This window comes from Pristiophorus japonicus, chromosome 15 (assembly GCF_044704955.1).
Source record: "Pristiophorus japonicus isolate sPriJap1 chromosome 15, sPriJap1.hap1, whole genome shotgun sequence".
Classification (NCBI taxonomy): Eukaryota; Metazoa; Chordata; class Chondrichthyes; family Pristiophoridae; genus Pristiophorus; species Pristiophorus japonicus.
Genome location: NC_091991.1, coordinates 113,796,890 through 113,809,363, shown reverse-complemented (window position 1 = coordinate 113,809,363; position 12,474 = coordinate 113,796,890). Strand labels below are relative to the sequence as shown.

The window sequence follows — 12,474 nt, the reverse complement described above, 5'->3', positions numbered from 1 at the left end:
CCAACCTCCCCCACCTACCTCTCCCCCCCCCCCCCCCACCTCTCCCCCCCCCCCCCCCACCTCTCCCCCCCCCCCCACTCCACTCCACTCCCCCCCACTCCACCTCCCCTCTCCCCCCCCACCCAACCCCACTCCACTCCACCTCCCCCCCCACTCCCACCTTCCCCCCCCACCCACCTCCCCCCCCCACTCCACCTCCAACTCCACCTCCCCCCCCCACTCCACCTCCAACTCCCCACCCTCCACTCCACCTCCCCTCCCCCCCCCCCCACCCTCCACTCCACCTCCCCCCCCACCCTCCACTCCACCTCCCCCCCCCCACCCTCCACCTCCCCCCCCACCCTCCACTCCACCTCCCCCCCCCACCCTCCACTCCACCTCCCCCCCCCCCACCTCCACTCCACCTCCCCCCCCCCCCCACCCTCCACCTCCCCCCCCCACCCTCCACTCCACCTTCCCCCCCCCCCCCACCCTCCACTCCACCTCCCCCCCCCCACTCCACCTCCCCCCCCCCACCCTCCACTCCCCCCCCCCCCCACCCTCCACTCCCCCCCCCCCACCCTCCACTCCACCACTCCCCCCCCCACCCCACCTCCCCCCCCACACCCTCCACTCCACCACCTCCCCCCACCCTCCACTCCACCACCTCCCCCCCACCCTCCACTCCACCACCTCCCCCCCACCCTCCACTCCACCACCTCCCCCCCACCCTCCACTCCACCACCTCCCCCCCACCCTCCACTCCACCACCTCCCCCCACCCTCCACTCCACCACCTCCCCCCCACCCTCCACTCCACCACCTCCCCCCCACCCTCCACTCCACCTCCCCCACCACCCTCCACCCCACCTCCCCCCCACCCTCCACTCCACCTCCTCCACCCCCCCAACCCCGCCCCCCCCCCCCCAACCCCAACCCCAGCTCACCCTCCACCTTCAACCCCAGCTCACCTAACAATCCCGCTTAGGCCAACCCCCACACGCCCGTCGTGGTGCTGGCCATCTCAGCATACAACAAATAGCGTGCAAAAGGACTCAAGGTGGCCGCTCCTTTACATCGGTTGTGTTCAGTGAGTGTGTGTGTGTGTGTTCAGTGAGTGTGTGTGTGTGTGTGTGTGTTCAGTGTGTGTGTGTGTTCAGTGTGTGTGTGTGTGTGTGTGTGTGTGTTCAGTGTGTGTGTGTGTGTGTGTGTGTGTGTGTGTGTGTGTGTGTGTGTAACAAAAGCGGAACAGCATCACAGTCGACTCATTTAAAACAAAACACAAAAGTCCATCACTATTACTCATTTTTTTTAAAAATACCAGAATGATGGGTTTTTGTCATTTGATAAATCTGCACTGATAGACTGAACGAAGGTATCGTATGAATGGTGCTATATGATCTGTATTAATGGAAGGGTCTATCTACAAAATGTGGATGCATGTTGTGGAGTAGGAGATTAGACCTTGAAACTATGTATGAAATGTTTAGCTGACTTCCACACCGGACTGGTGACACTGAGCGCCCCTTCTCTTCACTCCTGCAACAGTATCAAATCAGAATGTTCAGCAGCATCAAAAAGATGGAATTGTTCAGCTTGGGCAACTCACATTCAATAGCTATGCAGCATTGTCACACACTCGGTGGAGCTTATCGTGGCTATGTTCATGTGTGAACAAATACACTTTACGGGGGGGGGGGGGGGTTATTAAATGCAGTAGACTGTCATTACACAGTAATTAAAACCAACACCCTTTCATTTAAAAAGCAGTGGTATGTGCATTAATCATCATCTTCCTGGTCAGTTTTGCCACTCTGCGGTACTTTAAAAAAAAAGAGGGGTATAATTGAAATTTAATTCAGCTATAGTACATGTATGCTACAGAAGACTATCCTGAAAAAAGGCAGTGTTCACTGCTTATTGCTGCAATACTAAACTTCAACTGTGGTAAACCCCTTATGGACAAGAATGATATTTTTGTAGCAAAACATTGATGAATTTAGAAAAAGTCAAGCAAATTTATTTGGAAAATACTAAATGGCAGTCCAGTCTGTTGGAGCCTGCCACAGAATGCTGGGATACAGGCTCCATTTCATCAGCTGTGCTGATTGGATGCCAGGTGGAGGTGACTGAAGCAACACTGGCAGAGGGTTGCTTAGCCAGCAATATAGGAGGCGGGGAAATATGCACACACAAAACACCACTGATCAATGTGTTGCATTTCTAGAAAATGTACTTAAAAAAAAAACTTTCAGCAGGTGGACATTTCACTGCAAACCTTCTGCAATATCTTTAGCTTACAAATTACAAGAAGCAGCACAATTTCTCCATGAGAAACAAAAACTAGTCTATCTAATCAGGTCATGTTTCCCACTTGCTCAGACTTTGAGCTCTGCTAAAGGGGGGGAAATATACCATGAGGTGCTGAAGTGGTTCAGGTGACGTTAATATGGTGGCTAATTCAGAGAGCCTGGGATGGGGGGTTGGAGATCTTAGGTCATTATTTCCCAGCTTGTGTATATTTTAAAAAAATGGATGAAATATGCTCCCTTTATTAATACAGGATATGTTCACCATTCTACTTCCCATCAGTATGATTTAAGAGTTCAATTTTTCAGTTTGATTGAACTTGTAGAATCATTGTGGGCAGAAAAACAATCAAAACAAATTGTACTTGGGGCTTAAAACTACTGAAGGGCTCATGCTCTGCTACCCCAGTGATTAGATGATGGACCATATCCTTCTCCCTCAGGCTCACAGCTGCAGCACATCCCTCCAGCCTCAAGAATTTTAGTTACAGCAGTAGGACACGCTGGTGTTTCAATATAAATCCCAGAATTGAATAATAAAGCAGAATTAAATTTTACCACAACCGGTAAATTAGGAACATTTAACCTGCTTATACAATTATATTTTGGTGCAAAAATGCCAGCAAGGAGCCAAAGAAAGAGTATACTTTATTAAATCAGAGCATACATCATGGAAATCATGTGTATAGAAGTTGTCTGGCTGAAGGATGGAGAAGTTTGGGGATGGTTTGCTGTAAAATGCCAAAGGCAGCTAAAGGTGAATGAAGTTAGAAACTTGGGGAACAGATTTTTTTTAAACATAGGAAGTATTTCATTTGATTATGGAGTTGAAAAGATACAATCTGTTAAAAGGGATGACTGAATATGTCTCATCCTTTGATTTTTACCCCAGCGCCTAATTTGGTAAAGGCAATAATGTGTATATTCACTGCTGATGAGGCATTGATTTGGTCAAGTGACTGGTATCTTACTGAGAGGTAGGCGAGCGGCATGAATGTGCTGCCTGCATGTGCAGTTGCTGACTGATCCATGCTGAAGAAGTTCCCTTGATGTTGACTGGGGCAGCCCTGGTGTTGTCAAACCTTTGTTCCAAAGGAGGAGCCTAGGACAATTCCATTCCAAGCTCCAATGAGTCTAGATTTCTGATCATACTGGAGGGGTGCATAAAACCTGGTCACAGAGCCTCATCCCAAACTAAACCCAAACTAAACCCATCTACTTAAACCAATGGATATCGTGCCACAGACCCTCAAAATCTGGTTTTGCGGTTGTTCAGTGTAATACTGTTCAATAAAACATTAAATCCAACACTGGTTTGTCATTCTTACCAATGTCTAATGTTATTGCATACACTGTTTGACACTGTAGCTTCAACTTGGATTTTTAAAATATTCACCCGTTCTAACCCAACGTTGGGGAAAGACATCAGTCATTTTAAGGGGTATATTCCAAAAGGGCAGTTTTCACCCAGAATATCTATGAACTAAGCGGGAGAATAGAATCCAATATTCAGCTTGATGGGATGTACCTCAAGTTAAATGAAAGATTCTGATTTTTGAAAAGTGGCAACGTGCCAACACCTCTTAATAAGGAGTCTCAAGGGAGTTCACTGATTCAGCAAGGACACGAGGACCTCCAACATACCATCAGAAGGGCTTACATTTCCCGACACGATCACAAAGTGTCAACACTTGTACGGCTGGGTTTCAATACACATAACCCAAGAGTTTCAAACAAAAATCAGGGATTAATAAAATAGAGTTTATGCTGGAAATGAGTGAAACAGGATGTGTTGGGGAGTGAAGAATAGTAGGGAAAAAATTCAATTGTCACCAATGGTTCCATTCTGTTGTGCTAAAATTCAGTGGTTTTGTATTACAAAGCTAGATTATATTTTTAAGGGGGAAAGGACACAGACAATTCAGTTTTTCTCAGCACAACCTTCGAGCCGGTATAAAATTTTGCCTAAATACTAAACTTTATTCGATTTGGGAGGATAGAGGAGGTGCCATCACCACATAGATATATGTAATGATGGGACGTTTAGTAAACCCTTTAATAATAGCATCACAAATGGTCACACCATGAAATAAATGTTACTTGTTGCTTTTATAAATTTAAGTCAAGCCCTCAAAAAAAATTGGTTTAAATAAAATCTTTGAAGATAATTTTTGTCATTCCCTCAATGGCTTCCCTCATGTGAACAGGAAGGGACAGACAACTCCACTGCTTTTGAATGTTTCATCACATTTGGCTTGGCAGAAATGCTCCTTTAGTGTAGTGATCCGACTGTACAGCTTTCCCCTGCCTGAAGGTTGGAGAGTGACGTGTTACTGCAGCAATCTGCTTGGCTGCTGCAGGACAAGGGCATCCCTCGGGGAGCTTGAGTGTCTGGTGGACCCATGACTGGAACCTGCTCAGGAACCAGGGTCTCCACTGGTTCTGCATCATTCCACACTTCCAAATCCGTTCTCCCTTCATCTCCACATGGGACTAACTACAGTTAACTTTCAGAACTGAAAGCAGATATCAAAAGGAATCAGTGTCTTGGGACTTTTAATGAGCACATTTAGCATTTGGGAATAAGTAAAAGGCCTCTGGTATTCTAACCTGGATCTTGTGCCAAGATTTACATCAACACAGCCCACCATACTGAACAAGACTGTGCAACCCTCAAAACCTATCACATACAGATCTGAACAAACATTGAGCTCAGACTTCTACTGACTCAACTTTTGAAAGAATCACATCCCTCCTGGATATCAACATGGTAAGAGTGTCTGAAACCCAGTCTACATCCTGTTCTCAATATGTGGGTACAGTCAAGGAAAATAAAAGATCAATGCTGTGTCCTGAAGTTTGAAGTGGCACATTAATATCTAGACCCTATGGAATACTGGCAAGTCAGGGCTTTAGGATATTGTTAATAATTCACATGACCAAATTCTTCCTATTCCCACCCCTTAGTGTACTACTAGCATTCACTGACATCCATCCCCATTGGTTCTTTTTAGAAACCCAGATTAAACATTACAGTAACTACAGGTACAAAAATACAAAGAAACAAAACAGCAACAAGGAAAAAGAGACTAGGTAGAAAAAGGTTATAACCACAGCTTTATCCAGGGTTCTAAATTAAGCCATGCTTTCTGCGACCTCCTTCCATTTTACCTGAAGTACAGGCCTCAGTTTTTCCAAAGGCACTTAATATCCACAAACAGCACAGACATTTTGCAATGGAGCTGGCTCCTGCGTTACTGTGATCCACACAGAAATCAGGATGTAAAATGAAAATATTAAAAACCAGGAATAATCATCATGTCACGCACAGACACTACCAACGTGAACTGGTTTCTACCGGGTGAGGCCGGTTTGTGATATGAAAAGATACATCATAGACGGCTAGAGATTTGTAGCTTTGTCAGTTCATCTGCTTCCTCTGGATCCTCGTCATCCACTTTGCCGCCTGCCTCCTTGACCTGCTCTTTCTTGACCTTCTGACGTGCAGAAAGCACGTCTTTAGCCTCAGTGTTATCTGAGCAGTGAGCTGACCTGTCCGAGATTGGCAGAGAAGGCACAAGGTTGGCAAGCTCGTCCGTAGGCGAGCGCCCAATGCTTCCGTCCACTTGCACTCTGATGTCTGGGGACACGGAGTGCTGGTGTGATGGGATGATCCCACTGTTTATGCTTTTTGGGTACAGGTATGTTTTCATTTGACCTTTGCCCTTAACATTGACCGTCCCCCGATAATCAAAGTCATAGCCCATCTCGCTCAATATTCGATAGCTCTCCTCACTCACCTGGATCCTACACTCCACTCCTGTAGTGTCCATCCTACTAGCAATGTTGACAGTGTCGCCCCATATGTCGTACAGTAGCTTCGTAGTGCCGATAACTCCTGCAGTGAGGGGTCCGTGGTTGAAACCAATCCTCAATTTAAAGTTGAACCACAACATGTCCTTGTTGAACTCATCCACTACCCTCATCATTTCTTTGGCAAACTCAAAAAGTGTCTGCAAGTGACTGTGCGGATGGTTGCTGTCACGTCGCTGCGATGGATTCAACCCGGAAGCTGCCATGTAGGTAGCTCCAATGGTTTTAATCTTTTCAATGTTGCTGTTGTATTGAGGTTTGCTCAGTAATTCATCAAAATCACCAATCAGTTCATTCAACACCCGGTAGCACTCCTTCCCCCCTTCATAGTTCTCCTCATAAAACTCACTGAAATTGACTATGCTGGCGAAAATGACGCCAACATCTTCGTGGTTTTTGGAGTAATGGGGAGTTACCTTGAGTTGGTCAGCCACATGGGCTGGGATGATGTTATGAAGGAGCCAGTCTGCTTGGTCCTTCATGCTCTGTATCTTGTGACGATGAAGATCTGCCTCCACGTTGCCATGGTAATTAAGACGGTAACTGACCTCAAACTCCCGGTTCAGGAACCAGACTAGCAGAAGTAACAGGACAATATCCAGAATCACTTCTTGCCTGATCAGCTCCAGATTCTTTGAACTCCAACCTGACATTGAAATATTGCAGCCAATTTCTCTGCTTTGGGGAGAAAGAAAGAGATTATTTTAACAAGCAACAACAAACAGATGTTTTACTAAATATAATAGATTCAGACCACAGATTTACCCCTGTAATATACTCAGACGCTGGCCAGTATGCATCACATTAGATAATATTGAAAGGATGGAATGATTGGGGGATTGCAGGATTATGTAAATTTGACAGATTCTCACTGGAGAGAGGTAATATGATTGGTGTTTAAGATTTTAAAGGGACTAGATATACTAAACCATGACAAGCTATAGCACCTTGTCCAAACCAGTAGAATCAGAGGACACATCCTGTGCTTAAAGGGCTGCTTTTAAACACAATATATATCTCACATCTCTAGTGTAGCACTTTACTGAAATCCTAGTGACAACACTTTCAGTGAATATATTACAATTTACCAAGAGCCGCAAAGAGAAACAACTTGCATCTTTCGTGTCCTCAGGATGTCCCAAAGTGTTTCACAGCCAATGAATTACTTCTGAAGTATAGTCACTGTTACATAGACAAATGTTCTCAGACCAGTGTCCTAAGCTTAAATAAAGGGGACTACAAAGGTATGAGGGCAGAGTTAGCTAAAGTGGACTGAGAAAATAGACTAAAGTATGGGACAGTTGGTGAGCAGTGGCAGGCATTTAAGGAGATATTTTGTAACTCGCACAAAAATATATCCCAACGAAAGGAAAAACTGTGAGAGAAGGGATAACCATCCGTGGCTAACTAAGGAAATAAGGGAGGATATCAAATTGAAAACAAGGACATACAATGTGGGAAGCCAGAGGATTGGGAAATTTTTAGAAGCCAGCAGAGAACAAATAAAAATATTAAAAGAGGGAAGATAGATTATGAAAATATAAAAACAGATAGTAAGAGTGGCTAAAGTAAATGTTGGTCCCCTGGAGGACGAGACTGGGGAATTAATAATGGAGAACAGGGAAATGGCAGAGACGTTGAACAAATATTTTGTATCGGTCTTCACAGTAGAAGACAGTAAAAACATCCCTATAGTGGATAATCAAAGGGCTATAGGGAGAGAGGAACTTAATACTATTAATGAAGTAGTACTAAGTAAAATAATGGGACTAAAGGTGGACAAGTCTCCTGGACCTGATGGCTTACATCCTAGGCTCTTGAGAAGTGGCAGCAGAGATAGTGGATGCATTGGTTGTAATCTACCAACATTCCCCTGGATTCTGGGGTGGTCCCAGCAGATTGGAAAACTGCAAATGTAACACCCCTATTTAAAAAAGGAGGCACACAAAAAACAGGAAACTATAGTCCAGGTAGCCTAACATCTGTCATTGGGAAAATGCTGGAGTCCATTATTAAGGAAGCAGTAGCGGGACATTTGGAAAAGCATGATTCAATCAAGTAGAATCAGCATGGTTTTATGAAAGGGAAATCATGTTTGACAAATTTGCTGGGATTCTTAAAGGATGTAATGAGCAGGGTGGATAAGGGGGAATCAGTGGATGCAGTGTATTTGGATTTCCAGAGGCATTTGATAAGGCGCCACATAAGAGGTTACTGCACAAGATAAAAACTCACGGGGTTGGGGTTAATATATTAGCATGGATAGAGGATCGGCTAACTAATAGAAAACAGAGAGTCGGGATAAATGAGTCATTTCCCGGTTGGCAAAGTGACTAGTGGGGTGCCACAGGGATCGGTACTATTTACAACCGATATTTACAACTATTTACAATCTATATTAATGACTTGGATGAAGGGACCGAGTGTAATGTAGCCAAGTTTGCTGATGCTATAAAGATGGGTGGGAAAGCAAATTGTGAGGAGGATACAAAAAATCTGCAACGGGATATAGACAGTCTAAGTGAGTGGGCAAAAATCTGGCAGATGGAGTATAATGTTGGAAAATGTGAGGTTATCCACTTTGGCAGAAATAATAGAATAGCAAATTATAATTTAAATGGAGAAAAATTGCAAAGTGCTGATGTACATAGAGACCTGGGGGTCCTTGTGCATGAAACACAAAAAGTTAGTATGCAGGTACAGCAAGTCATCAGGAAGGCAAATGGAACGTTGGCCTTTATTGCAAGGAGGATAGAGTATAAAAGCAGAGAAGTCCTAATACAACTGTACAGGGTATTGGTGAGGCCACACCTGGAGTACTGCGTACAGTTTTGGTCTCCGTATTTAAGGAAGGATATACTTGCATTGGAGGCTGTTCAGAGAAGGTTCACTAGGTTGATTCCAGAGTTGACTTATGAGGATAGATTGAGTAGATTGGGCCTATACACATTGGAGTTCAGAAGAATGAGAAGTGATCTTATTGAAACTTATAAAAGATAATGAGGGGGCTCGACAAGGTGGATGCAGAGAATATTTCCATTCATAGGGGAAACTAAAACTAGGGGACATAGTCTCAGAATAAGGGGCCACCCATTTAAAACTGAGATGAGGAGAAATTTCTTCTCAGAGGGTTGTAAATCTATGGAATTCTCTGCCCCAGAGAGCTGTAGAAGCTGGGCCATTGAATATATTTAAGGTGGAGATACACAGATTTTTGAGCGATAAGGGAATAAAGGGTTATGGGAAGCGGCAGAGAAGTGGAGTTGAGTTTATCAGATCAGCCATGATCTTATTAAATGGCAGAGCAGGCTCGAGGGGGCAAATGGCCTACTCCTAATTTCTGATGTTTTTATGTGGCAACCAATTTTGTACACAAAATTCACAACCAAAAATGAGATCAATGTCCAGATTATCTGTTTTAATGATAGGTTGAGGGATGAATGTTGGCCAGGACACAAAGATAATTCCTTGCTCTTCTTGAAGTACTGCCGTGGGATCTTTTACATCCACATGGACAGGAAGACTCGGTCTTGGTTTAAATGTCTCCTTTGAATGATGGCACCTCAGACAATACTGCACTCCCTCAGTACTACACTGAAGTATCGTTCAAATGGCAGTACTTTTGGAAATGTAATTTTTCAGATGAGACGTTCGATGGAGGCTCCATTTCCCTATTCAGGTGGATGCAGGATCAACATCAGCTGGTATCCTGCACTGACTGATGTGTTTAAGAAATAAGTATTTGTTAAATCAGTTACTCAAAACAGACTTTCCACAACTGCTCAAGAGTCACGATAATGAATCTTAAATCTTACCCGAATGGTTCTAGAGATTCAGACTGGGTTTCCGGCAAGCTGTAAGCAACAAAAAAATAAAAATCTGAAACAAGTTTTCTTGGAAATGGGTGTGCAAGATCCACACTTTCCTCCTTTTCATTTCCCAAGCCATCTAATTTCTTACAGTCAACATGCATTGAGTACAAGTTTACCATTCCTTTACTCATAAGCCATTAATTGTCCTGTTAACTCATTTATTGACTGTATAGGTGGACCTCCTGTACCATTGCTCACAGGCCACCTGGGACCAGGAGTGTTGGTTTTGATGTTTATTGAAGTGCTGTTCTACCCATCGAGATTCACCCATTGTACAATACAAAACCTGCTTGACTCTAGTAGCTTTGTTCTTCCCTCTCCAAAATATAATTTTCAGTTATTCCAAAACCTAAGTCCGATATTTAGACGATAACTTTGTTCCACCTCCCACGATGGATTATTGAAGACGCAAGTACTTTAGTCATTTTTCTTCCCTCTTCAAAGGTTCCTCCTTTTTCAGTTATGTACATGTAAAATATATTCCCTTCTTACTTCCCACAGTGGATCTGTAGTTCTTGCTGAAGCTGTCAGTGTAGCACTACCCATAACCAAGTCGACAATAACCAACAGCTGAGCAAATGGTAATTTGCCTTGGTCTCGGCTGCAGTATCAGCATCAGCAAACCTCGTACAGCCTGGCTTGGCTCAGGTGCAAACATCTGAAGGGAATCAGCAGCACCCAGGCCCAGAGGCAATTTCTAACTGAAATCCCAGGCCCTAGATCGTAGGAAAACTTCTTGCACTACAAGATTTAGTGATTTCACCCCCCTCCAGAATTACATAATTTAATATGTTGTTCTCTCTAGCTGATCCGAGGAAGGAGGATAGTGGTAGCTGAGAATATTTTCCAACTCAAGAAAGTTGAGGTCTATGATTGTTCTTTTTCTGCTGGTTACTTATTCTTCATTGGCACTTGGATACTTGGTTAACAGACAAATGGCTATCTGACCTCATCAAGTTATGTCCTTCAGAGGTCCAACACCCAGGAGGCAACACTTTCAGGTGTGACAAGACAGAACTTAAATCATGAAGATAAGTTAAAGCAATGGAAGTTACTTTTGATAATTCAAATGACAACTGGATTTCAAATAAATATTTGCAAGCTTGAATCCAAGAGTTTATTTGTCATGTTTACTTGCCTTGGCCAAGCAGGCACAATGAACTGACCACTGCAGTCCTGTTTCACCTGAAGCCAAGCTCTCCACCAGTGCTTATAAGATATTCTCTCCCTCTCCCATTGCTAGGCGTCCTCTTCTCTCAGGTTGACAGCTGAATTGCTCCATTATCTCTGAAATCAGTCTCTGGGACACTCTCCCTTGTACACGTTCCCTCCCTGCCCCCTGCTGGTGCTACACTGCAGGTGTAAACCCAAATCCTACCATCCCACAGTTGACTCATTGGGGCTCCAAGCTTGTTGCATGAACCTCTATTTGATACTTTAAAAAAAAAATAAAACCCAGTCACCAAACAACATACAGCTTTGTATCAGACAAAGTGAAAAAGATACTGTACTTACGTGTTAGGACAAAGTGTGGCGTAGAGCAGGATGAGAAGCAACACGCCTACTATAGTAGCCAAAGAGAATCTCATCCAGGAACTCAACTGGCAGAAGTTACAGTAGTGAATGAAAGTGATGATCATTGCACAACAGAAGAACATGGTAACCTGTAGAAAGAGCCATGAGTAAAAAACACTTCAGAGGATTTAAGGAGATAATCAGTGAGTCAGGTAAAGCTGAATATTTTTAAGTGGAGAACCAAATTATGGAATACACGCATTATCTTCCTCGGTGGTCCCTCGAATCGAGGATGACTTGCTTCCATGCCAAAAGGGATGAGTTCAATGAGTTTACAGGTGTTTCAATGAAGGATCTAATATTCCAGGTCCTGAATTGCATATTGAAGGGTGGAAGATGCCTGTGCGTGGATTTTGTTAACGTGAGGTGGCCATTGCACACCAGCCACTACACAGGCTTGACAGAGCTAGGTCTTGGTCCAGTGGCAAGGATTAACCAAGACGACTGGGGACCAGCTCTACTGCACGGACCTAGTGCGCACATCACAGCGTGGGCTGGCCCGTGTGGCCACGAACACATGCCTCTCCTGGACCCTGATCACATCGCTCTGCAATCTCTCGCCACTCCTTTGCCCCAACCTCGTTGCTCCTGCTGTATCTGCCCATGCTCCAATCACCGACCTAGGTTATGATGACGTCCAATCCAGTCGCCCTCTTCACAGCCATCGCCTTCCTGGACCGGCTTGCGCTGTACCTTGCAGTGGTATGCCACGTTGCTCCAGGGCTGGCCCCCGACTCCGCGTAGCACCTAAACAATGGTACTAAATACATGCATAAATCACGACTAACAGCCTTTCAACACAGTCCTCCAAAAAAATTTCTATACTGATCAGAGCATTTAAGAGGGAGATTCACATTGAAGATTAGA

At 44.4% G+C, this 12,474-nt stretch overlaps 1 protein-coding gene across 3 annotated transcripts in view; it reads right to left on the bottom strand.

Moving 5' to 3' along the window:
* Window positions 1–920: 920 nt before the first annotated feature.
* Window positions 921–12,474, bottom strand: part of adcy9 (adenylate cyclase 9) — a 206,333-nt gene continuing 194,779 nt past the window's right edge. The window contains exons 8-11 of one of the 3 annotated variants that reach the window (XM_070900830.1): window positions 11,548–11,696; window positions 9,976–10,014; window positions 6,088–6,838; window positions 921–1,517 (exon numbers count right to left, since the gene is read on the bottom strand). In XM_070900830.1, coding sequence (XP_070756931.1) covers window positions 1,512–1,517; window positions 6,088–6,838; window positions 9,976–10,014; window positions 11,548–11,696 — 945 coding nt within the window. In that variant the 3' untranslated portion in view covers window positions 921–1,511. Of the gene's footprint in view, window positions 6,839–9,975; window positions 10,015–11,547; window positions 11,697–12,474 lie in introns of all 3 variants that reach the window. The other 2 variants (XM_070900828.1, XM_070900829.1) reach the window with 2 other exon arrangements.